General features: G+C 39.5%; 1 protein-coding gene across 1 annotated transcript in view; it reads right to left on the bottom strand.

Annotated features, from left to right (window-relative positions):
• Positions 1-24,496, bottom strand: part of col11a1b (collagen, type XI, alpha 1b) — a 141,567-nt gene that overhangs the window by 75,942 nt on the left and 41,129 nt on the right. Inside the window, exons 9-30 of the mRNA XM_074689532.1 lie at positions 23,977-24,042; positions 21,882-21,923; positions 21,448-21,510; positions 17,367-17,441; positions 16,853-16,936; positions 14,835-14,891; positions 12,750-12,803; positions 12,588-12,641; positions 12,156-12,209; positions 11,989-12,042; positions 11,373-11,426; positions 11,247-11,291; positions 10,496-10,549; positions 10,369-10,413; positions 7,338-7,391; positions 6,566-6,610; positions 6,168-6,221; positions 6,015-6,059; positions 2,950-3,003; positions 2,822-2,866; positions 1,941-1,994; positions 1,729-1,836 (exon numbers count right to left, since the gene is read on the bottom strand). Coding sequence (XP_074545633.1) covers positions 1,729-1,836; positions 1,941-1,994; positions 2,822-2,866; positions 2,950-3,003; positions 6,015-6,059; positions 6,168-6,221; positions 6,566-6,610; positions 7,338-7,391; positions 10,369-10,413; positions 10,496-10,549; positions 11,247-11,291; positions 11,373-11,426; positions 11,989-12,042; positions 12,156-12,209; positions 12,588-12,641; positions 12,750-12,803; positions 14,835-14,891; positions 16,853-16,936; positions 17,367-17,441; positions 21,448-21,510; positions 21,882-21,923; positions 23,977-24,042 — 1,260 coding nt within the window. The remainder of the gene's footprint in view (positions 1-1,728; positions 1,837-1,940; positions 1,995-2,821; positions 2,867-2,949; positions 3,004-6,014; positions 6,060-6,167; positions 6,222-6,565; positions 6,611-7,337; positions 7,392-10,368; positions 10,414-10,495; positions 10,550-11,246; positions 11,292-11,372; positions 11,427-11,988; positions 12,043-12,155; positions 12,210-12,587; positions 12,642-12,749; positions 12,804-14,834; positions 14,892-16,852; positions 16,937-17,366; positions 17,442-21,447; positions 21,511-21,881; positions 21,924-23,976; positions 24,043-24,496) is intronic.

Below are 24,496 nucleotides of genomic sequence, written 5' to 3'. Positions count from 1 at the left end.
TCATAGGAGACATTTTGCCTCAGCTCAGCAAAGTGATTCAGGAGCCACAAAATCTACTTCATCTTCACAATTATGACCATAAAGTGTAGAAACTGCTCTACACAGTGAACCTCTAGTGAATAATTATCAGAACGAGAAGTGTTTTGGATTTTTAAAATTGTACAATCGATGCCTGAGTTCAATATTTTTGATAAATTTTCCTATATAAAAAAAAAAAATCAAATTTTTTATTTTTAAATTTCAATTTTGGGGGGGATATTTTAAAAAAATGCTTAAATAACCACAATTTTTGTAATCCAAGAAATTGGCTTCAAGTCCTGTTTTTTTTTTTTTTTTTCAATTTCACAAATTTGAAAACAAAACCAAAAAATTATGCCATTTCAAGAATTTACAAGTTTTTTTAAGTATTTAAAAATTTGCAAACTTTTGAGAAAAAAAAAAAAAATCAAAATTTCAAAAATAACACAGCTTTCAAAAAATTGAAATATTTAAAAAACTTCCCCAAATAAAAAATGAAAATTACAAAATTTACACAAATTTTAAAAAATATTAAAACATTTTAAAAAATACTTAATATCCTTTTATAAATTTAATTGCAAAAATTCAAAAAGTATTGAAACATTAAGAAATTACACATTTTTTTAAAATGTTTTTAAAAAAATTGTTAACTTTCAAGAAAAAATAAATAACTTAAAAAAATTTCCACAACTTTCAATAAAGTGAAATATTTAAAAAACTTCTCCAATAAACAATGGATATTGGAAACAGAGTTTATAGAAATAACAAAACATATATAAAAATTGAAAATTATAATGAAAAAAATTACAAATAAAAAAAAATATCTAAATAATTAAAAAAATAAATCACAATAATTGCAAAAATGTCAAAAAATATCAAAATTTGTAAAAATTTTAATTTTGAAATTTGAAAGTAAGTTGAAACACTTGAATTTGATAACATATTGTAACTTCAGAAGAAAAGTAGAAATTCTTTAATTCAATTTTTTTTTTGCAAAGGAGTCAAAGAGCTCCATTAGGCTCCAGAGCTGCAGATTGCAGAACCTGATCTAGACCTTTGGTTTCTGGTTTAGTATGCTGTTGATAACACAATCCCACTGTTTGAGATCATGCCTCAGCTTTAATGAGGATTTTTTTTTTAATCAATATTATGAAGCAAGGAGCAGCTCAGCTCTGTTATATCTGTTGGATATCTTTGCACATATCCCCACCCTTCAATCTGAAGCATGTTTATTTTTTTGTAACCTTTAATACTAATTTGTTAAGACTCCAAAAACTGCAGCAACACAGAGCAAGATACTCCTCCGAGAGATCAAAGCTCGACGCAGAAATGTTGACAACATGAGCCAATTAAACGTCGAGGAGCTGAAGAGAGATGGAGAACATCTTAAGTTCAACTTCCTCCACACGGATACAAAGTGAAGCGGACAAGTTTCTGGAAAGATGATTCATTAGAGATATAAAATGCTTTGAGAAAACAGCTTCTTTGACCCTGCTTCGGTTTTTATCAGCCCTGAAAGCAGCCTGCATCGAGCTGTATATGAGCGCTCAATTATGTGTGTTTTCACCCCATCACCCTGTAAAACACTTTAATTACTTTTTCTGTCCAATTATCCCACATAATTAAACTTTAACTCGAGTGTGAACTTCAGGACGTCAATAAAACAAATGAATCAAAATGAGACTCTCGCTGCAGAACGTCATTATTTACCTTCTCTCCAGCCAATCCGATGGGGCCAGCCTCTCCACCAGGTCCTGACTTGCCCTTGGGGCCCTCAGGTCCGTCCTCTCCTCTGGGTCCTAGAACACCAGCCTCGCCCTTGAAGAAAACAAGAGTAAATAAGTGTTATTATCTTCCCTGCACGATGGAGGTGGCTTCTGCCAAAACACACATCAGTATTCTCCGCGGAGACGGTGACTCACCTTGTCGCCCTTAAGACCCATGTCACCTTTGAAGCCGGGGAACCCATCCTCTCCCTGAAGATGAAAGAGACGAGAGGCGTCGTTGTTTAGAGACGAGTGTTTTTATCAGAGAGGCAAAATCAATTCAAGTGAGAGGAAGTGAGCAGCTATGATGCTTTGAAGAGCAGAGAAGAGGAATGCTGATGGACAACTCAGGTGACAATCATGACAAAAGTTTGCATAAGCACGCTTACACTTCCAGGGATGGCAGAAGTTTAAGATCTGAGTGGGGAAGCTTAATACTGACACCTAGTGGCCACTTAAATGAAGCATTCACATCTGCACTGTCAGTCATGCCTCCTGTGTGTCTCCCTGCAATGTTTTACTGACATCTGGTGGTTGGACAGCAGAATGCAGCTTCAGGACGCTTGAAATACTCATTTGTCAGCTGAGTTTCCATGATGCCAGTTTTTCTGACACACTTCAAAGCATGAAACCACAGAGAGTATGAATCATAATGCACTAAAATACAATATGCATACTGGGTTTCTTCCAGCTGTGCTTCAAAGTGAGGCTGAAGAATAACAAAGGAGCTCTAAACATCCCTGCAGAGATCAAGTTTCCTGAGGAAAACTGATCCTGAGGTTGCAGCAGGCTGAATCAACCGCAGCCATCCAAGAAAACAATGAGCGTCCACTGAAAAACGTCGCATTCTGCTTTAAATGTTCCACACTCCATTACACCTCTGTGGCACAGAGCTGCCAGCCTGATTGGAGAGTTTTTCCACTCGCTGGATTCCTCAGAGTCCTCGCTCTAGACGGGCTTCTGACTCTGACAGCTCAATTTTTGACGTCTGATGTCTGTCAATCACAAAAAATAGGGGAGACCGGGGAGGTGTTTACCTTCTCTCCTTTGCCACCTTTGAGGCCTCTGATTCCCTCAGCACCCTGAAGAGAAAGAGGAGGAAACACGTCAGGCAGAACTTCAGGGAAGGATGGAAATGCTGCTGTATGACTAAGTTAGCGCTTACTTTCACACCACGAGGGCCGGGGTAGCCGATGGATCCCATAGGACCTGGATGGCCCTAAAAGATGAGAATATTTCACAGGGGTTGGTGAAATGAAAATAAAAATGCATCACAGTTTACTGCAATGAGTCTCTGCTGTATTAGATAACTTCGCTGGAGGTTTTTATTTGACTTTAAAGTCATTTCCAAAGCTTTCAGTCGAACAGGGAAGTCTCCAGACGGTATTTCTTGAAGGTTTGTTGTTCTGCATACTAAACTTGGGACAATAAAAGAAAATCTTAAAGGGATAGGCCAACTTTTCTCGAATTTTACGGTACTTTCTTTGCAGCTTTTTCTAATTTTGTGCGCAAATGAAAACTTAATTATTGTAAAATCCTGAATACAAGTCACACTGGTGTACAAGATGCAGTTGATTTTTTGAGCTTATTTTGGAGGAAAAAGAGTTTCATTCATAATAATGATGTATAAATCTATAAAAAAAGACTGTTTGAAACTTCTTGCATGATAATTTCCACTTCATTCAGACAGATTCACAATGTGCAGTTTTTGTGCGGCTGTGTAGCTCCTCCTAGTTCTACCTGTCTTTGTTTTTTCCGACCTAACGACCAACTTTATACAGCACTAGCAAGTCACAGTAGCTGTCATGGCAGCTCATCACCATGACAAAGTTCCAGCTAGATTAGATCGCCATCTCCTGGATAAAATTCTGCATCACAACTCAATAACTTGCTCAGCTTTTTTAATACTCTTGATAAGTAGCACTGGTTGAAAGATGCAGCACATGTTTAAGATGAAAAAATAAAGGCCAATCCCACATGTCATTGTTACCCTTGGTTCTCTGTTTTGAAGGCCAAGGGAGAGGGAAAACATCTCTTAGGAATGAGACGCCACTTGAGACACTATGTCATCACCCCTAGACGCTCACTAGACTGTTTATTCACTTCCAAACAAAACACATTTATACAAACTGATGATAAAATGACGTCAGAGTAGGGAGACAAACTCACAGCGAAAGGACACCAACACGATGCACCGTATCACATGAGTAATGAGGCAGCTAAGCCATGAAAAGCAATTTCATGTAGCTTCTGAATACCGCAACATTCTCCTTTCATAGCTTATGTAGATGATGCAGCTCCTGAACGCAGCTTATCTGTCCAGTTACTCATGAAACGCAGCCCAGATGTAGTGATTGTTAGCTGTATATGTCCCTATAGTGCCATTAGGTAGATCGTTATAATGAGCAATTTCACAATAAAGCCAACAATTCAAAGTAGCAAAGGATTGGATACCCGATAAAAAAATTGATATCATGGGAAATTTGTCAAACCCCTTGGTTTCAAGTGAGCTCTTGGTTTGTCTTTGTTCATGGGCTGTGTAGCTCTTCCCCTTGATCTCACAAAGAATTGGTACACCCCTTCACTACATGTAGGTACATGAGCAAAACCAAGGGCTAAGGGGTAGAATGACCCAATGTCTTAAGAGTGTGACTTAGGCTGTGTTCACACTGAAGTAGAAAGTGGCCTGAATCTGATTTTTTAGTTTGAATATGACCCACATCTGCTTTGTTTTTGACAGTCTAACCAGCATAAGTCACACTGAATATGACATTTTCAAATCAAACTCAGGCTACTTGCAAATGTGGTTGTGAAGCGGATACGTATCTGATTTTTATAAGGCACCATGGTCTGAACAGCCAGGTTGTATTCAATATGACTTTAACGTCAGTCTGAAGCAGAAGTTACACTCAATGAACACAAACATGAAAAAAGCCAAGATGGAGATGGAAGGGGCGGAGTGAGGACCGCATGGAGAAAAATGAAAGTGAAACTTAAACGTACGCGTTTGTGTTTCTTATTGTGAGGAGCTGGGTGAGAAACAGACGGGGATCATACAGGCAGCAAAGCCAGCCTAAATAAGCAGCTTCACTTTAGAAAACAAGCCCCCCCAAAACCCGGAGCCATGTTCGTTTCTGTAAACACTGTTCTGTGCGTGACGTCATTAATTTTTTTTTTCTTTTTTTTTTTTTTACACTTTCTAGACTTTCTTACATTTTTCTTTTCTTTTTCTTGTTTGCTGCTGTGACTCCTGAATTACCCCTCAGGGACGAATAAAGTATTTTCTATTCTATTCTATTCTATTCTGTTCTATTCTAATGTTCAACTGCGGGTCACTTCAGTTTGGGGCGCCGATTGTAGCGTTCCACACAGTACAAATAACATTTCTCCACATTTAGCTCTAAAACATCACTTTTTCTGCAGATTTAGGGAAATATTAGTGGAATATAACTGTCAAATATTAAATATTATGTTAAATGTCATACCTAAATGTTAAATGTGATAAATAAATGTCCTGATTCAAAATATTTAGGTACGTTTCTAAACATCTAGTTTTCATTCTAAATATTTGGCTGAATCTTGAGGTACGATTTCTAAATATTTAGCTAATATAAAAATTCACACTCTGCTCGCTTGAAGCACCACAATAAAAGTTTGAGGAAGTTATTGGCCAAGCTTGATTTTTTTGAATATCAAGCTCTACTTCTTCAATGACGGCCACAGGATCTTCAACAGCGCCGTCACATCACTTACATTTATTTTCTAATGGCTGATTTAGCGCCTGTGTTTCACTTCAAAATCTCACTTGGCTGGATCGCTTCCTCCAACTTTTATTTTGGTACTTCTGGCGAGCAGGGGTGTGAATTTGCATTTTTTAGAGCTTAAAGTGGAGAAATGTTGTTATTTGCAGTGTGTGCAACTTAACAATTGGCGCGGCATACTTCAGGAGCGTGAGCTGTTCACATCGCAGTGTGAACATAGCCTTTTACACCGAATTTTACAAATTGTGCTCAAGCCAGACTCTTAGGATTCTGTCCTTTTTGGACCAAACAGCTTCAGAGAGAAAGTCAGGGGACTCATGCAACAAATCATTTCCGGACCACTAGTTAAGCCAACAAGAGGCATGACAAAGAGATGAACGCTGTAACCTCTGCTCATGGGGGGCCTGCTCCTCATAACTGACCCAAAACAGACTCCAAAGTGTGCACACCGCAGATCCATTATACTTACAACTGTTCCTTTCTCGCCTGCAGGACCTTCCTTTCCTGGGTGACCCTGTAAAACAAGTCCACAGGGTCCAGTTTAGTGACACTTGATCATTTTGTCAGCTGCTTTTCTGATTAAATATTAGGGGGTAAAAAAGAGGTCACATGTGGAACTTACAGGAGGGCCGTCAGCACCAGCAAGGCCAGCCAGACCCTGCTTCCCCTGAGGTCCCTGCAAAGAGAGGAATCCACAGATTAAAAGACAGACAGACAGATATGAGTGAGACAAACTTCCCTCATCAGGTGCAGGAGAGTTCACCTGAACTGTGGGACTGCAGGATAGATAAGCGCTTCTGCAGGATCCTCACTTTGAATGCATATAGTGTGTGTGTGTGTGTGTGAGTGTCGACGTGTGTTAAAGCCGTCAGAGAAGCCAGTAAAAGCCTATAACCTCAGACGGCCGTGTTCCTGCAGAATCACTTATGAGCTCTCGACTGAAACGTTCGACTTATCGATGCAGCAGAGTTGTGGTGGGAGGAATGAGGGGGCGGCCGCGTCCCCTTCCGCTTTACTTACTTTTTCACCAGGAGGACCGATCGGACCCTGAGGACCAATGAGACCCTGAAAGAGCACCAAGAAAAAGCCTGTCAGTCAAATTTTGTCATCTATTATGAACTTAATCTTACTGCACATTTTGAAGGAAAAAACACCTGTTGTGTGAATTTCAACAAAAATGAGATTTTTTAATGTATTCCCCTTTTTTTCTTCTTCTTCCTCTACAAGCATTTGTTTCTGTTGCTAAGCTGCTCTCTGCTGCTTGTTCAGGTGTTAGCTCAGCTGTGCCAGAGTCATTTCAAAGTCCAGCAGGCTTAAGAATAAAAAAAAAAAACAGGCATTAACAGCTCTAATAAGAGAGCAGTGTTATTCCTCTATACCTCAGGCCAGGTGGACTTAAAACGACATTATTTATCCAACCATCAGGACAGGTCTCTGCTCACTCTTTCCACTGGCTTCATTATTCAGCGGCCTGTTTTGCATCAAGTTTAAAGTGGAAGATATTTCACTTTGCCACCAGCTTGACAAATAATCCTGTTGCGTGCAATCAAACCAGCCCATCACAGCAGGACTGACGGGATGTTTTATTTCTTTGCGGCTACAGAGATGCATTAAATTTCAAACGCTTGGAAATCCCCAAAAAGCAACTGGTATAAGAAGGGAAAAATGAAGAAAGAGTCATCCGAGTTTAAAGCTTTACCTGTTTCACAACGAGGATGAACTGGAAGGTTAAAAGACAGACCACAAAGAAGGAGAAGAAAACAGAGGATGTGCAAAGAAATGAGACACTTACATGTGGACCAGGCAGACCCTGCTGTCCAGGAGGGCCGGGCTCTCCTTGTGGACCCTGTTCACGACAAAAAAAGAGGAGGTTTGTCGACTAGATTTAAAGCTGATTTCACCTCGAAATTGTCAAAAAGAAACAGCTCTGCCAGAAGAATGAGATGAGTTTTGACTAAAAGTGATTAAACGTAAAGATAAGGGCGATAAAAATGTCTGTTTTTTCACATCGAAACTGTCTCACTGAGTCAGGGGAATTCTCCCAGTGACCTTGCTTTAAAAGACTCATGATTTGTTTTGTCAAGTGAAACAAAAAGGTGCAAACACTGAGGAGAAACCTGATACACGGTCTGTATCCTGAACTTCTCGAAAGTGAAGTCGAGCTCTCAAATCTGATAGCAGCAGAGAAGTTTGGCTGTGAAACTCTCACAGTGTCGTTTGGTTAAAGCTAATAAGACAAACTGGACTGGTGGGCTGTTTCCTGCTGAGATTCAGCGTGTCACAAACCAAACACACACACACACAAACAGACAAGAGTTGGTGACGCAGTCCTCTCCAGCTGTTACAACAAACACGAAGACAAAGCCTGGATTCAGAGCGGTATAAGTTGATTTGCTGCTATTGTTGTTGGATAAACAGGAAGACAAAACTGAATTCTGCTCCGAAGTGTCGTCAAACATCTTCATCCCATCGTCACAGACTGATGAAACCAAAGCTCACCTGTCACTCAGGTGTCTCTTGACACCAGATGATCAGTGGTCAGTTTTCTGCAGTGCTACTCTGCTTCTGACCAAGGAAAATATTCTCCACTAGGGGGCGATATGGAGAAAAATATGTCTGGGTGTTTTTATGTCAGGATCAGGATCTGGATCAGAGCATGTGAGCAGAGTAGAGCGGCGAGAATTTCCGCTTTGTCGCTCCTTGCTCAAAACAGGGACGGAGCCAGGATTTCAATTTTGGGTGGGCCAAAACAATTAGGGTGGCCCTTAAAATACAAAAGTTAGTAAATAACTATTACTTTAAAGATATAGTACCGTTACTATGTATGTATGTATTAAAGCAGTTTTTGTTCCTTTTTGATGCTTTAATATTTGATAAAATTTTAGCGCATCAGACAGCACTGGTTCTCAATGGTATTAGCCAAAGAGTGGCGCTCTAACGCACCAATGGGCAGCGCCGCCTCAACTTTCCATATATTACAGGCTGTACGAGCAGCAACATTAACCACAATTAACTAAAAAACAAAAATCTACATGAGGCTGAATGAGTCATAACTTTTTTACCAACTGACTAAAAATTGAAAAACTTGGCTCATTTTATGAAGACAGGGCATTTAACAATAACAAACTGAGGTTGTGTCTGAAATCATTCACTCATTCCCTACTCACGACTCACTATATAGTGAATTAGATGTAGTGGACTATATAGTCCACTCACTCAGCTAAATTAAAACAACATTTTGGACACTACTCACTCATTCGCCAGCCGCTGACAGTGACGTAATCACTCTCGAGTCACTCTCAGACAGCTGGGAATATAGGGTAATCATTTTTCTGAAACGCTGCAAAGCGGCATTTATTTCAGTGATAACAATATTATACTTAGCGTATTTTCTGCAACAGCCAAATATCATAGAAACATTTATTACATGTTATCTTTTGAATAAATAAACCATATATTTGCTCAGCAACTTGTGCTGTGTTTGAGAATTACCCCACCTGCGATGAACGGTTCAGTGGCTAACGCCCGTGTTGTTTGTTTCTCTGCTCATTAATCATGCAACCAGCCATTTCTTCTGTTTGAACCGCAATGCATGATGGTAAATATTGCTCATAAAGTGAGCATCACTAATACTGTACTTTTCAAAATGCATTGTGGGATACATTGAGTGGACTTTAAAGTGAATGACCATGCTCACTCAGATTTCAGACAGCACTACAAAACAGTGTATTCACTCTATAGTGCACTGTAGAGTGAATAGGGAGTGGTTTGGGACACAGCCTGAGAGTAAAGGGACGAAATTGTGTAATATTCCTTTTTTATAACCAATTTAAAAAAAAAAAAAAAAAAAAAAAAAAAAATTAGGAAAAATATTTTTTCAAAGAAAAGTTTGAGGGGGGCCTGCCAGAAAGTGGGTGGGACCCTGGGACCCTTGGGGCCACCCATGAAGCCGCCCCTGGCTACAAAAATATTTGCATGCATATTTTACTTATCTGTAACTGAAGCCTTAGACCCCCAAAAGATGGGAGAAATTTAAATAATTAGACTCAGATACTGTACCTAAATAGAATTTGGCTCAGATTTGAGCATGTATCAGACTCTTGTGAGCAGAAACAGGCGGAAAATTGAGCCCTGCTTCGCTTCCCCATTCACAAAAAAAAAAAAAAAAAAAATCCTGCTTCGCGCTCTTTTCAAAATCCAGCCGCTCCACTTCCCACTTGTTCTGCTCATTTGCTCTGGTCTGGATTTTATTTTTAAGACTATTTTGACAATATTTTTAGACACTGATATTTTCTTATCCTACTTTAGGGACATTTTTTCTGCAACATTTTAAACTTCAATCCAAATGTATTTGGTTTTGTCCGTTTGCACGTTGTGTGCAAATGGAATGAAAGGGAAACAAATCTTTGTGTCCCTGATTTTAAACAGCTGCTTGTTTCCCAAACTTAGTGATTCAGTGACCACAGAAAGTGCAGGCTTGTCCAGCTGTCCTGACCACTGATCTGTTATCCTCATCCAAACATCCCACTGGGAGCCTTTGGGAAGCAGAATGCATGATGGGATCTGTACTCACAGACAAGCTTTCACTGTTTCATCCCCTCCATCACTGCCTGATCAGTCATCCGCTTTCAGACACTCCCTGCTTCTGTCTACAATCTCTAATCAGCAGATGACCTTTGACCTCCTTTCTTGTAGAGTTACTCTGGGTTAAAAGGGCAGCGACCTGCAATCAGCCTCAGGCAGACTGAATTACGGATGGATTACTGAGGAGGTCCTGACACATGTGTGCAGGGAAACTCTCTGAAAAAAAGAGTTTGTCTCACCAGGTTTCCTTTGGGGCCAGCTTGACCGTCAAGTCCAGGAAGACCCTGAAGAGAGAAGAATCAAATCAAATAAAGAAGCAACTCTAAGATTTATCAAATGAGTGAAATAAGACAGAGGTGTACTTACGCGCTGTCCTCCAGGTCCTGGAGACCCTCTGGGGCCAAGCAGACCTCGAGGACCCTGTGTTTTTGGACAAAAGGGTGTGAAAAACAATCCTGCAAAAGCACATAATCATGCTCTTTGTCTGAAATAGTTTGCTGTATTTAGAAGTTGGAAGGCAGTAAAATTGAAGCAGAACATTTTGTGCATTTCTCATAACGAGATGAGTATGGAACGCCACCCCCTTGTGGTCACTTTTGGTAACTGCAGGTGCATTCATAGCAAAGTTGTTTCTTATCTCAGCATCTTAAGTCAAGCACTTAATCTTGGTGTGCTTTCTCATTGTATAGACAGACTGCATGATGAAACGCAGCGCAACTATTCCCCTAAAAGCTCGGTGTTATTTCCAGTTTGACAGGGAGGAACCACTTCTCATGCAACTCCACGCTCCATTTAGACTGAACTAAGCAGAATAAGGCACTTTTTCTCCAGGGTAATGACGGTAAGAAGAAAATATACTTAAAAAAAGCAACATTTCCCACTTTTATTTTCTCTTCTATTACTCAGAGCTGTTCTGCTTTGGCAAAGTTGGGATTACAAACAAAATGGTCCTTGCAGAGAGGAATGCTGTTAAGAGCGGCGGGCGAGGTTAAATGTGTCTGAATAATTGCCTGAATGAATGTGGAGGGAGGAATAGGGGGGATGGGGGCTGTGGTCGCCAGAGGAATGAGTACAGTGATGGCTTCATGTTGTGTTTGTGATTAAATGAGATGCTTACACTCTCTCCAGCCACACCTCTCTGTCCAACCTGGCCGTCTTCACCCTTAAAACGGAAGAGAAGAAGAGTTATCTCTCAGTCTTTTCAGAATAAGAGCGGTGACGCGGTGAAGGATGGTCTACATACTCTCTGTCCATCTTCTCCAGGAGGTCCTGGAGGACCTGTCGAGCCCTGTTCTCCCTGCAGAGACACATCACAGAAAGGATTATCATCAAAGAGCAGGAGGAGAAAGTCCATGAGCTTCATGCATCAAAATAAAAGCCTCAAATATATGGGTCAAGATGTCAGGGAACGTAGATGAATGAAGTTTAAACGACAGCAGCGAAAACTGCCTCTAATCTACAGTAGGCATGGTCACCACAACTGGCGTGGACCTACATGGTTTCCACTATTTTTAGAGCTCTATAAGGACTGGCCGTACCTCTGGTGGCCCTGTAATTACTCAGTATAGGATAAGACTGTCCAGAAATACCCTTCTGTGATGTCTGTCCTCTCTTCAGGCTCTCTGCTCAAATTCCACAAACACCAAACTAGGGACTTCACATTTGCCTCCAGGCCTGGCTAAAGTGGTTCTGGAGTCGCCCTCTTTTTTTTTCCTTAATGTGTCTTAATGAGTCAGAAACTGTGTCTGTCACCAGTTGGGCGTGGAAGAGATTGATGTGAAGCGGTGATGCTGCAGTAAGGACAGGGTACAGAGAAATGACAGGCTGCAGGATCTTATTTCGTCTGTCCTCATACTCACTCTGTGCCCTTTCTCTCCAGGAAGACCAGGGAGGCCATCGAACCCTCTGTCACCCTGGAAGAGCACACACGCAAACGGTTAGCATGGATTACTTTAGCAGAGCTGCTTTTGAAAAGCATCCCGCAGACTCTCGCTTGGTTTATTTGACAGCCCGGTGTGTGCGTTACCTTGGGCCCTGCCTCTCCTGGCATTCCCCGAGCTCCATCGGCTCCGTTACGACCCTGGAAAACACGCAAACAGTGTGTCAGACTATATGGAAACCACACTCGGAATACACACGCTGAAGTTTCTGGCAGTGATGGGAAAGATGCTATATTATTTATAACAAGCTTAAAGTTAAATAAACATGACTTTATGGATTTACACAACACGCAAAGACACTTATTGGTAGCAGCTGAGTTAGCTGAAAGGAAGCCATGTTTGCGCTGCTCTCCTCTCTTCGGGAGCATTGATCCCGTAGCGCTCTTATTGGCGTGATGTATTAGAAATTTGGGAACTTGAATACAATCAGCTGTTGGAACACGCTGTTATTCTGAAGAACGTAAAAAATTTAAGAACCATATCGTAAAGCTTAGCTCAGTAGAAAAAAACAATCTCACCCTCTTCCCTGATTTTCCTGGTAGACCAGTCTGACCCTGAAGACCTCTGGGTCCCTGTGGAGATAAAACAAGTTAGACCATGTGAATGTTTGGAGAAATAAAGCAGAGCAGAGTGAAAACAAAACTCCTGAAGTCAAAATCAAAGATTTAAACAAGACTCACCTGTGGTCCAGAATCACCACTGTCACCTTTAAGTCCAGGAGCACCAGGGCCTCCCTGTGCACAAAAAAGGAGCACACATTTTCTTTATAAACATGTTAATCTGAAGGGAATAAGATAAGCAAGATCTGGCAAAGAATCAGGAATAATTAAAGCCCCCTGAGGTGATGTTAACTGCTTGTGAAACAGACTGAAACAAACTGATGCCTCTGTGTGATCGACTGGAGTTTCAAAAGCAAGCGTTAGCAAGCTTTCCTCTGAACTTTCGGCTGTGCTAAATGCTTTATTCTGATTGGACGAAACCCCCAGACAGAGCCAAACTGATCACATCACGTCAAATCACAGTTAAGAGAGTTAAGCTTCTGCTAAACCATACGGTGAGGTACAATGTTAGCTTCCATTAGCATCACACCGGTAAAAATGTGACTTTAACTTCAGCTTCCATTAATATCATGTTGGTAAACAATGTGGCTAAAACACGTAGCATCAAATTAGCAAACAATGGAGCTAAAATGTTAGCTTCTATTACAACCATAGTAGTTAACAATGTGGCTAAAACATTTGTTTTTTTTAGCATCATATTAGTAAACAATGTGGTGTAAATATGAGCCTCTACTAGCATCACATTGGTAAACAATGTTGCCTACTCTTTTTTTTTCAGTTTGTATCAAATTGGTAAAAAAAAAAAAAAAAAAGGTTACTCAAACACTGGTTCCTGTTAGCATCATATTGGTGAACTAAAATGATAAAGAATCCTTTAAAAATATCCTGGATCCAGATGGTGATCAGGATCACCTCCAAAATTTAATCACTTCTTCCTTTTCACATTTTTAACATTTACTGAACATTTCATCAAGATCCATTTGTTACTTTTTGAGTTATGTTGTTCACAAACAAACTCTCAAAAACATAACCTCCTTGGCGGAGTCAACAATATGGTTTGAACATTAGTTTTCATTAGCATCAAGTAAGCAAACAACAGAGCTAAAATATTAGCTTCCATTAGAATTAAAGTGGCTAACAATGTAGCCAATATGTTAGTTACAGTTAGCTTCATATTGGTAAAAGATGAAGTATAGATATTGCTTCCTACTACCACAATAAGCAAATGATAAGGGTTAAATGTTAGCTTCCATTAGCATCAAATCAGCAAACAATTAGAGTTGAAGTTTTAGCTTCATTTAGCACCATATTGGGTAATAATAGAGGTTAGATCCTTAGCATCATCTGAAAAGCGATGTGGCTCAAATGTTAGCTTCAGTTAGCATGCTAAATCAGCAGGATTAACAACAGTGTCAGTTTAATGGTAATTGTCTTTTATTTTCATTTTTTGACAACTAGTGTGTATCTTAAGGTATTAGCTGGGTAATAATATGGATAATTTATGATTAGCAGGTAGTTCTGGGTGGCATATTCACAAGTAGTGTCAAATTACAGTTAAAAGAAAGCTGGATGTGATTATACAACTTTTACATGCAAAAATCGGTGCCTACAGGGGGTGCCAAAATCAACACAAACCACAAGTTCCTTACTGTAGCTTTAAAAACAAAAACAAAACAAAACAAAACAAAACAAAACAAAACAAAACAAACAAAACATTTTTCCACATGAAAAACCTCTAACATCTAAGGTTCACTGCACTGGTTCAACATTTCTGTGTTGTTAGAGAAAGGCATGGTTGCGTGAAAGACACTCCCAAAACAAGAGGAAGGCCTCAGTCGCAGTTAATGTGAAATATGTAAATAAAGTTGTGTTTCTTTTGATTTTTTCTACAATCAAATGTGCTCACAGAGGGACAGGAAAGGGTGCTGTGTGCATGAGTGTGTCACTTTGCATGATAGGAAATGATAAAATGCAGGGAGAAGCCTCAACAGGAAGAAACGCTAATTACAAAATGTGCTTTTCTTCAACTGTGAAATGAATGGATGATACAGTAAATGGGTCAGTGGAGTGTGTGTGTGTGTGTGTGTGTGTGTGTGTGTGTGTGTGTGTGTGTGTGTGTGTGTGTGTGTGTGTGTGTGTGTGTGTGTGTGTGTGTGTGTGTGTGTGTGTGTGTGTGAGGGGAGAAAGTTTTGAGAGAACACTCACCACAGGACCAGATCTTCCTGCCATGCCCGAGGGCCCTGGAGGACCTCTCATAGCCAGCTGTGGATCAGATGGAAACAACCAATAAAACAGTGGTGAGCTAACAGCGCTAGTAGCATCCAGGGAAGTAACTTTATGATGGATATTAAACTATCTGAAGATAAAACGCTCACATTTTTTTTACTTTTCTACCCTGAAACTAGAGCAGTGTATGAAGATCCTTGTCTGTTTGGAGGATTAATGAGCAAAGAACTGATCAATGTTGAAAAGTGGCATTTGTATTCACACAACAATTTAGTATTTCTGCTTAACATTAAAAAATTAAGGCAAAAGAAAAGGAAATACAATAAAACAGCCTTGAAATTTTAAAGAAAGACATTATTTGAGGTTTAGCATTGCTGCTATACATTTTGACTTTTTTTTTTTTTTTTTTTTTTTTACTGCCAAAGTGGTCTTCGGTGTACTTCGCATGTTTGTTTGAACACAGCATCCGTGACATCAACTTTTTGTTTGTGATACAGAGTTTTAAGCTCATCGTTGGTCATAGGGGCTATATTGGAAATGCTAACATCAAGCTAGCTTTGATAAGTTTGGATGGAGTAAAGAGCCTCTTCACCCCAGTAATGTAAAATGTAATTTATGAAAAAAAATAAAAATAAAAAAAAACTAACAAAATTTTACAACTTTTGCCGGAAATGTAACAAGTTGTAACATTTTGGGTCAGTTATTACATTTCAGGCTTTATTACACTACAGGTCATTGCTACATTTCAGGCTCCAACACAGGGTTGCCCACCTGTCCGTCAAGTAAGTTATGCTCTTATATGGGCAAAACCTAATTTTAAACTTTGAAAATATTACAATATTCATTAAAATTCACCCTCAAGGCCTTTGCACACCGACTACGACGTGAATAAATGGCACGAATTTGCAAAAAATTTGGAGGCTAATTTTGACACGCCTGTCTACGCACATCCTCCAAACATCTCCTTTATAATTCTTGTCTTTGTGGTTTTTATGTCTATTGTCGTAAAGAACCAGGGGCTGGGACATGAACACAATCAAGCGGTCCCCCATGTTGAATGTTTTGATTTGTGATGTATTGGTTGGGTGTGTACTCATCGCAAGCAAAACTTCGGAAAAATTGAATTTTGTCTGAAATAATAAAAGCTGCAATTTCGTTCAGTAAAATCAAGTTGCTGGTGTGAAAGCTTGCATTGAGAAACAGAAGGTTGGAAAAAAGTAAATAATGTGTGAAAAATATGCATCTGATGCACAAAGGGCTTCAGGCTGTTAACCTGTTTTTAAGTTGGTGTGTATGTGTTTTATGTTGTCTCTGCTGCCAGCCTCTAGTGGACTCTCGAAGAACTGCAGTTTTAGCACCCATATGGGTTTCCTATTTTCAGTCTGCCCCGTGGTTAGCATATTAGCATTTCCTCATTTTTTGTAGCTATGGAATGAGGTAACAATCCCCCCCCTAGAAAATGCATCAAAGAGTAAAACATGCTCTCCAATTAGTCCCTCAGTTACTTATAAAGCCTGAAGTGCTTACAACCTCTGCCATGTTTCTCTTTCCCCCCTCGGGCCAAACCTCTGGCGCTAAGGACAAATACGGAAAGGTGACAAGTGCTTCAGGGACATTACTAAACACCAGTTCACCCCTCCTGGCAGCCTTCCAGCTCCATAGAGCGTTGTGAATGTGTGAATATTGAGTGTTTGTGCAGCACATAATGATTTCCATGTGCTCTAACTTTAGATCACACCTTGCTTACAGGCACATAACTCAACCTGTTTTTCAACGCTGCTATGGTTATCAGGACCCCTGAGTGGGTGTGAACATCTGGTGCTGCTTTATATACTACCTAACCTGGCAGAGGTTCATAATTTAAGATTTAGAGGATTTATAGAAGAAGCAGGACGTGTAAATACTGATCCCTTCTTATAGTATTCTCTGATATTTTTTTTTTTAGAGTTAATGACAGCTGTTGATTCAGAGGGTCCCTCTTTAGCACTCATACTCACCCTCGCCTGGGAAAGGATGGCCTGAGCCTGAGCTTCCTGAGCCGAAACCACAGGCCCCTTGTGTGACTCACCACCAGCTCGGAACTGTGAACCACAAAGCAAAACAAAAAACACAATTAAACACAAATTGACTTGTCTCTTTTCACAGAGAGAGACATCCAACAGTCTCCCCTGGTGAGTGTTTGAATCTTTTATTCTTTGTTGCGCCTGTAAAGCTGTCACCACACCTCACACACAAACACACTCACTGGCACACAGAGGCAGGCAGCTCACACACACAAATATGTGTCACTGAGCCTTTCAGAGCTGCTCAGTCACTGGTTCCACTCCATCGCACTCGCTGACATTTACAAGGTAAGTGATTTGTAACGCGAGGAAAATAGGGTTGTGATCCCTCGGCCTGCTGGTGATGCCATGGAGTAAACCTGCTAAATGAGGCGAGTTCACTGGAGCTGAAGATGAAGGGTGTACAGTATGAAAGGGAAATGAGAGGGACTGTGAAAGCAGGACTTACTGGAAGCATCAGAATGGTACCTGGAGGCCCAGGGACACCGTCTGAACCAGGGATACCAGGACGGCCTGGAGGACCCTGGAGAAGGAGGAGAGGATAGGAGCTTCTTTACAGACACATTACAAGCAAATGTAAACAAATTACTCACTTCAAACAATCAGCTTTAGCTTTGTAAGCTTGTATAAAACTGCTAGGAAAATTTAATTCGACATGATGATAAGCAAATAATGTTTAATCCTTTAAGAAACCTTGTTATTTGACTCCATAACCTTTTTGATGGTTTACTGAAAGTTGATTAAATAAATAAATAAATAATAAAAAATAAATAAATAAATAATAAAAAATAAATAAATAAATAATAATAATAAATAAATAAATAAATAAATAAATAATCAAAATTAAATAAATAAATAAATAAATAAATAAATAATCAAAAATAAATAGATAGATAATCAAAAATAAATATGAATAAATAAATAAATAAATAAATAATCAAATAAATAAATAAATAAATCTGCAGTAACAGCGGATCTCTTCACTGGGAATTTTTTAATTATCTACACATTTTTTAGTGAGGAGATAACATCCTGAACGGTTATGGTTCATTTCATGAACTTATCCTGCCGGGAAGAAAACAACACAGTTTTAAGTCACCAGTCGAAACAATAAGTGTGTTTTCATGAAGCTTGTTTTGGGATGTAGCCTGACTCATAGCAATGGTTTGTCGTTTGGTCTAACACATATTGGAAATTAAACTCATCTAAGAATTACTATTCTCAGAGCTAACCTTGTCTTAAAGTCATCAGTCTCTGTGGTCTTGGAATTGGGTGGGAAACATAATTTCCAGAACTGATTTTTGCATTAGCTAACCTGCTAATGCTATAGCTCATTGCAGATAGACACTCTTTCTTGTTCCAATAGGAAAAACTAGGCCCAAAATGTTGATTCTTTGTGCCCAAGGTGTGGTTCAGCCATCTGCCACTAGCTGTGGCTAATGCCATAATGCTATAACAATCTACCACCTAGATATAAATAAGCACAGATGACTGATGACATTTTATAGCGTAAAGTAGATTGTTAGTAATCCTCAACCAGGACTATTCAGTTACAAATTCAGTCTAGCTGGATTTTCACACTAAAGACACGAGCTGAGTTGCACATTTTTGGCGGCAAAGTGAAGCTGCTGTGTCCCTCTCCTGAGCCATGCAAGTCTGCGTTATTGTCATACAGCTCTGGTTGTAAGACGTAGTCAAACTCTTGAGTTTTAGCCACCCCTTCATGAAATCCCTTGGAAAAGTTAGTCTGTAAAACACCATGTTTTTTAGTGTGGTGTCTTTGAACAATATAATATTTTAGCACTGCAATAAACTTGTTGCATAGCAAACACATTGGTTTGGTTTTTGGACATGATGGTCAAATAAATAATTTTCAGTCCACAAAGGATTAAACTGACAATTTTCATTGCTGATATTTCATTTGACATTCAGAAGAGACGTGCTAGTTTCACCTGTGTAGGTAATGTTAGCTTATCAAACGCACCTGCTACATGACACAACGCATGGTGGGTTAGTTGCTAGGTTTTGACATGTGTTGCAGTCAATTTATAATAATGTTGGAATTTTTGTAAGAACTTTTCTGTTTTAGTATAAGATGTTTTTCTTGTTGGACCAAAGTCCCAGTCACCCAACAGCTGCTTTCGGGTTGCATGTGGCCCATGGGTTGAGGGCCGCTAATTGAATAGAGTTGTCCTAAACAGTGGAGGTCAGGAGGTATGTGTAACCAGCAGGGATCCAGGCCCATTGGGACTATTAGTCCTAATATACTGATATGGATATAGCATTGGCCACATGCATGACTTTTCCAAAAACTGGCCAATCAGCCGGTGGCGCCATGAAGATGGGGTGGGTGCAGAATGTTATACATCTGAGGAACTTCCTGGAAAACCCCTATGCTACAAATTTGAATAGCACATGCGTACTCTGCATAAACAGCAATAAAAATGAAAAATGTATCTCCTAAATCTAAATTTACTGTATATCTTGATATTGTCGTACTTTTCTATAATAGTCATTCCATCCCTTAATATCTTTTCTTTATGCAAATTTCTTTCCTTGGCGCTCCCTCCCGACATATTTTGAATTCCCCCCCAAAAAAATACAGAAGAACGCCAGCTTTCAATCATTGTTACGTGTGACACAAAGCCTCGTTTTTAACCTCTTATAACTGATAAAAATGAAACTTTCCAGAAAAGGGGGGACCTGAACACAAGGCAGCCAAATAATATCTTTAATCACCACAACAATCAGGTGTGAGAAACATTTCTACCAGGTGTATTAATTTTTCAAAGTTTGACCACAGCCCATCTGGAATGACTGGGGAGGTGGATTTTTTGACCTATACTGCAGCCAGCCACCAGGGGGACCAGGTGATGTCCATTGTTTTGTTTTTTTACAGTCAATGGGTTAACCTGGCTTATGCTGCTTATTGATAACATTTCATCATTAGTACAATCGCTAATAGCTGGATGTTCAAACCCTGGATGTTAACCTTCAAGGTGGATCAAATGCTGTTGGTGCTAGCTCTGCTGTCTTTAGTCCTCAAGGACTTGCAACCTAGACTGCTAGGCCGCACTATCATCCAAAATCTACCCGTATTCGGAGTATTTTCTAACTCTTAGATGAACTGGAGCTGAACAACTTCTACTTGAAGAATCAGAGATACATCTGAGAATAAAACAACATTTAAAAAAAAAATAAAATAAGGGTCTCCAAAGTCTGATGGATTTATCAGATGGGAAAAAAATCAGATTCCTCTTCCATGGCGCTTAGAGTTGCTGTTTGACAAACTGACTGGCATCCTTGGAGCCATGTGTTTGCATAAAAGTTGACATATTGCATAATACAAACAGACAGCCAAATTATACTGGAGACTGGATTTTTGATTTAATAAAGACAAAAAGGGATCTAGGAAGATGGAGAGTGAGCAGTGTTTCCAATAAAAAAAGAAAAAAAAAACACTAAATCTATTCAGCAGAAATCTCAGGCTGCTGGCTCAAATTGATGCCATGTGTTCCCATCTGCCTTTTCCACGGAGGAGGTGGTATCTACCCTCTACATGCTGCTGTTTTGGTAAGCAGAGCGACATCTAGCGTTAATGGCGCTCCCGCGTTGCTGGGAAAGTGATGCCCGAGTGGAAAAGAGGGAGACGGTGATTATGAGAGAAATGAGCCGATCAGACGCTCAGGGGGGGTGACTGCGCAACGGAAAACCACAACGCTTCAGAGACGAGGCACTTTTAATCCCCCTGTCAATCCTCAGCGAGGCTGTTTCTCATGGGAGGAAATGAAGGGGAGGGGGGAGCAACTATTTTTTTGATCACTTTCAGCGAGTGGAACAATAAGCCTCTTGTACGGGTGATGTCTGCTGGTCATACTGGAGGAGGCGGTTAAAGGGTTAACACGCAGAGAGACGGAGTACATGTGCTAACTGAGTGATGACAGAGGGGTGTGGGGCATCACAACATTCAAGAAAAACAAGCTGAGATCCAGACTTCTGGAGAGGACGGGCACTTATTCTGTGTCATCCAATCAATCAAATTAAGAAGTGGAATCCCACGGTGCTGGGACGAAAAAAAAAAAAAAAAAGCTGAGTCTCGCAAACTCTTCACAAGTTCAGTGTTAACAACACAGCTGGTTCCCAGAACTTTCTTTGTTGGTATATTGACAGTTTATGGGTATCTAATTTTCCTGCTAACCTCCCCTACTGCTGCAGAAAGAGGAGGTGTCAAATTGTGTTTTTCATTTCAGGGTATTAGGAGTGTTTTTCACAGCTTTTAGATAAAAAAACAGGCATTTTTGTCATCAAAATAAGAGTGGATTCTCAAAATATCATGATAAAAATAAACAGAATTTCAGTCTTTTTATCATCTATGGCCTAATTAATGTTTTAATTCACTTGTTTTTAAAGTCTAAACCGAAAGCTGCAGGTATGCTTGGTTCAGTCTCCATTAAAAAAAAAAAAAAAAGTTAAGTTACAAGAGTCATATCTTTCCAGAAACATCTGTTATCAGGCCAACTTTTACTCACCCTCTCACCAAGCTCTCCAGGGGGACCAGGAGGACCCTGCAATCCAGGGGTACCAGGAATACCCTAAGAAATCACACACAGAGACACACACATGCTTAGAGCGCTATCCCCCAAACTGCCGCTAACCAGCATTCCCACCACAGTCAGCCCAGTACTTCCCGTGCACAGGCCAACAAAGACAGAAGTAAACCATGGGTTCAAAAAGAAATAAGCCTCAAAATATAATAGACCCCAACCTCCCTTCTTCCCCTCTTCTGCACACTCACACACACATGTACTCGCATTCACGCACAAATACACATTTTGACTGTCTCCAAACTCAAGCTTCACTGGCGACCAGGGCTGATGCTCTTTCCATAAAGACATTTTTTCCCTCTTTAGCTGTTCTCCATCTGTGGAAGGCAGACAGGAGTGTGGGAGAACGTGATACTCACTGCTTGGCCGGGGGCTCCTTGGGGTCCTTCTATAAGCATCCCCTGAAAGAGAAAAAAAGCAGATACAGTAGCATTAAAGGGCAGGCTGTGAATCCGCAGGCAGAGGAGACTGAGGTAAATGAGAGCTAATGGTTGCTTTGCATTTGAGGTTGAGGAGTTTACTTTTAGCTTAAGGCACAAGATGTTAACAATGCCTCAACTATCTTGTGTTCTTTCTATAATGAGTGAGTGTGGTCAAAGATTTGGACGGGCGCCTGTGGTGGTACATATGGCATGGGAGGAGAGAAGTTAACTGCAGCTGCTATTTCAGTCAGTGTTTAGCCGGTAGTGGTGAATTGTATACTGTGGTGCTCTGAAGCTCTTATGTTCTGTGGGTTTTTGTGTAGACAGACGTTGTTTTGTCTAAGCTAGTAATCAAAGATGTGTGTGAAATCCCCAGAGAATCAATCAGTTTTGGTTATTAACTTGTTTACGTACAGTACAAATGTTGCACTGGATGTGAAGCATATGAACATTCTCAACACATGGATGTAAATTAGATGTTGAAATATAAACACTTTTTAAAGAAAAGATGATATATCTGAGTCAAGAGTAAAACCTTGGAAAAAACATGTTTTCTTGTAAGTTTTTAGGAAAGCTGACTAGCAAGACATCAAGCAAAAAACCAAGCCATGTAACCGCAAGTAAGTTAGCTTGTTTGATAGCTTTCTTATTAGCTAACTAGCGTCAACTTGGCTTATCATTAAACTGAAGGAATATTGATGATAATTAATTTATAACTAGCTTCCTGTAGTTGTCTGATAGCTTGCTAATACCACTATCACTAGTAGATATCACAAGGTAGCTAGCTTGTAATCAAGAATGCTAGCTAGGATGAAGAAAAAATATTTTTTTAAAGGAATGATCAAGCCTTCATTTTAAGTTTAACCAGCCAAGAAATAGTTAACAGCTAGCCAAAAACATAGAGTTAACCAAGTATAAACTATCTGGAGATTGTTGTATATTTTGAGCTTAAACTTTTTTTTTTTTTTTCCGTTTGCCATCATATACTTATCTAAATAGAAGTTTCAAGTTTGTCTAGTAGGGTGGGTTGGTATAGAAATATTATAGCATTTGAGAAGAAAAACTGATTAATGCTAGCTTCCTGGATGTAGGTTTCACTCACAGCTGGCTATTGCCACAAGTTAATTAGCTTGGTAGCTAGATAGCTAGCTGATCAAAGTAAAAGCAAAAAAAGTTGTTGTTTCTTTTTAATAACATCATTGAGCTGTCGTTCTAACATAAGCTAGTTAGTAGCTAGCTAACAGCCTAAAGTAAGTTAATCACAGTGTTTATAATGAAGAATGCATTCTTTATAGCTTTAACATAGTCTTTTTATTTCATATTTATTTTTCCTATGGGGAGTTTTAAAAAGAGGAAATTTAAAGGCTAGTTAGCATCTAGCTAACAGCCTCGAGTAGACCAAATATAAACCATCTGTAGATTGTTATATATTTTCGAGCTTGAACTTATTTTTTTGTTTGTTTGTTTGCCATCATATAAACATGAATAGATTCTTTTTAGCTTAAACTCAATCTTTTTATTTTATATTTATTTTTTCAAGTAGGGTAGGTTTTAAAAAGTGGGAATTTACGAGGTGAAAAACTGATAAACACTAGTTTCCTGGATGCAGGTTTCACTCGCAGCTTGCTACTATCACAAGTTACTTAGCTTGGTAGCTAGATAGCTAGCTGGTTATAATAAAAAAAAAAGTTGTTGTTACTTTTTAATACAAAAAAAAGCTTTCATTCTGACATAAGCTAGTTAGCAGTTAGCTAACAGCCTAAGTGTTTTAAAGGTGAATGTATTTTTTTAAGCTTTAACTCAGTCTTTTTATTTCATAACTACTTTTTCTAGGGGGAGTTTTAAAAAGGGGAAATCTACAAGCTTCTTAGTATCTAGCTAACACCCTCCACTAGGCCAAACTAGTATGTTTGTCAATAAATTGGGCTGATATTTTTAGGTTTTAAACTTTCCACACAAGAAAACTCAGAGGATGCTGTTTTTATTCTCTTCTGTATCTTTAAATGTAATACCCATCTAAAACATCACTTACTGGCTCAATGACAGCAGGTTCACCCTTCTCTCCTTTCTCTCCCAGGTAGCTGTGACCCCCACTCACCTGGGGACATGAAACAGACAAGGTGAGCTTTTTATAAAGTATAAAGAAAGACATTTACAACACAAGGCTCCATCAGTCTGAGAGCTAAAAATGGAAAATCTGAGGATAGTGACTTGCAGATGTCCTGTCCTGGTGGGTGTCTTGTCTTTTATAGAGGTTACTTAATACACCAACAAAACTGCTAAGAAAAGCTCAGCAAAATGCTGACTCGTGCTCTGAATGTTTTAAAGGATTTGTGTAGTTGACAAGTTGAAAAGCAGATTTTTCTTCTGCCTACTGGAAAAATAAACCACAAGAATCTTTTTGCACAAAGCTATAATTTAGACTCTGGTCCGACTCCTGTTTTTTAAGCCTCCTCAAAGCCAGAAACTGCAGCAAAGACCCCAACTGTGCTGAAGCTCAGAGGTCGTTACCTGACACTATCCATACAATGACTTCACATGAGAGGAATTCA

Source organism: Halichoeres trimaculatus, unplaced genomic scaffold (genome assembly GCF_033239565.1).
Source record: "Halichoeres trimaculatus isolate MK-OKI-2021-1 unplaced genomic scaffold, fHalTri1.1 fHalTri1_scaffold_15, whole genome shotgun sequence".
Taxonomy (NCBI): domain Eukaryota; kingdom Metazoa; phylum Chordata; class Actinopteri; order Labriformes; family Labridae; genus Halichoeres; species Halichoeres trimaculatus.
Note: the sequence above shows the minus strand (reverse complement) of the source record. Positions and strands in the feature narration are given on the sequence as shown.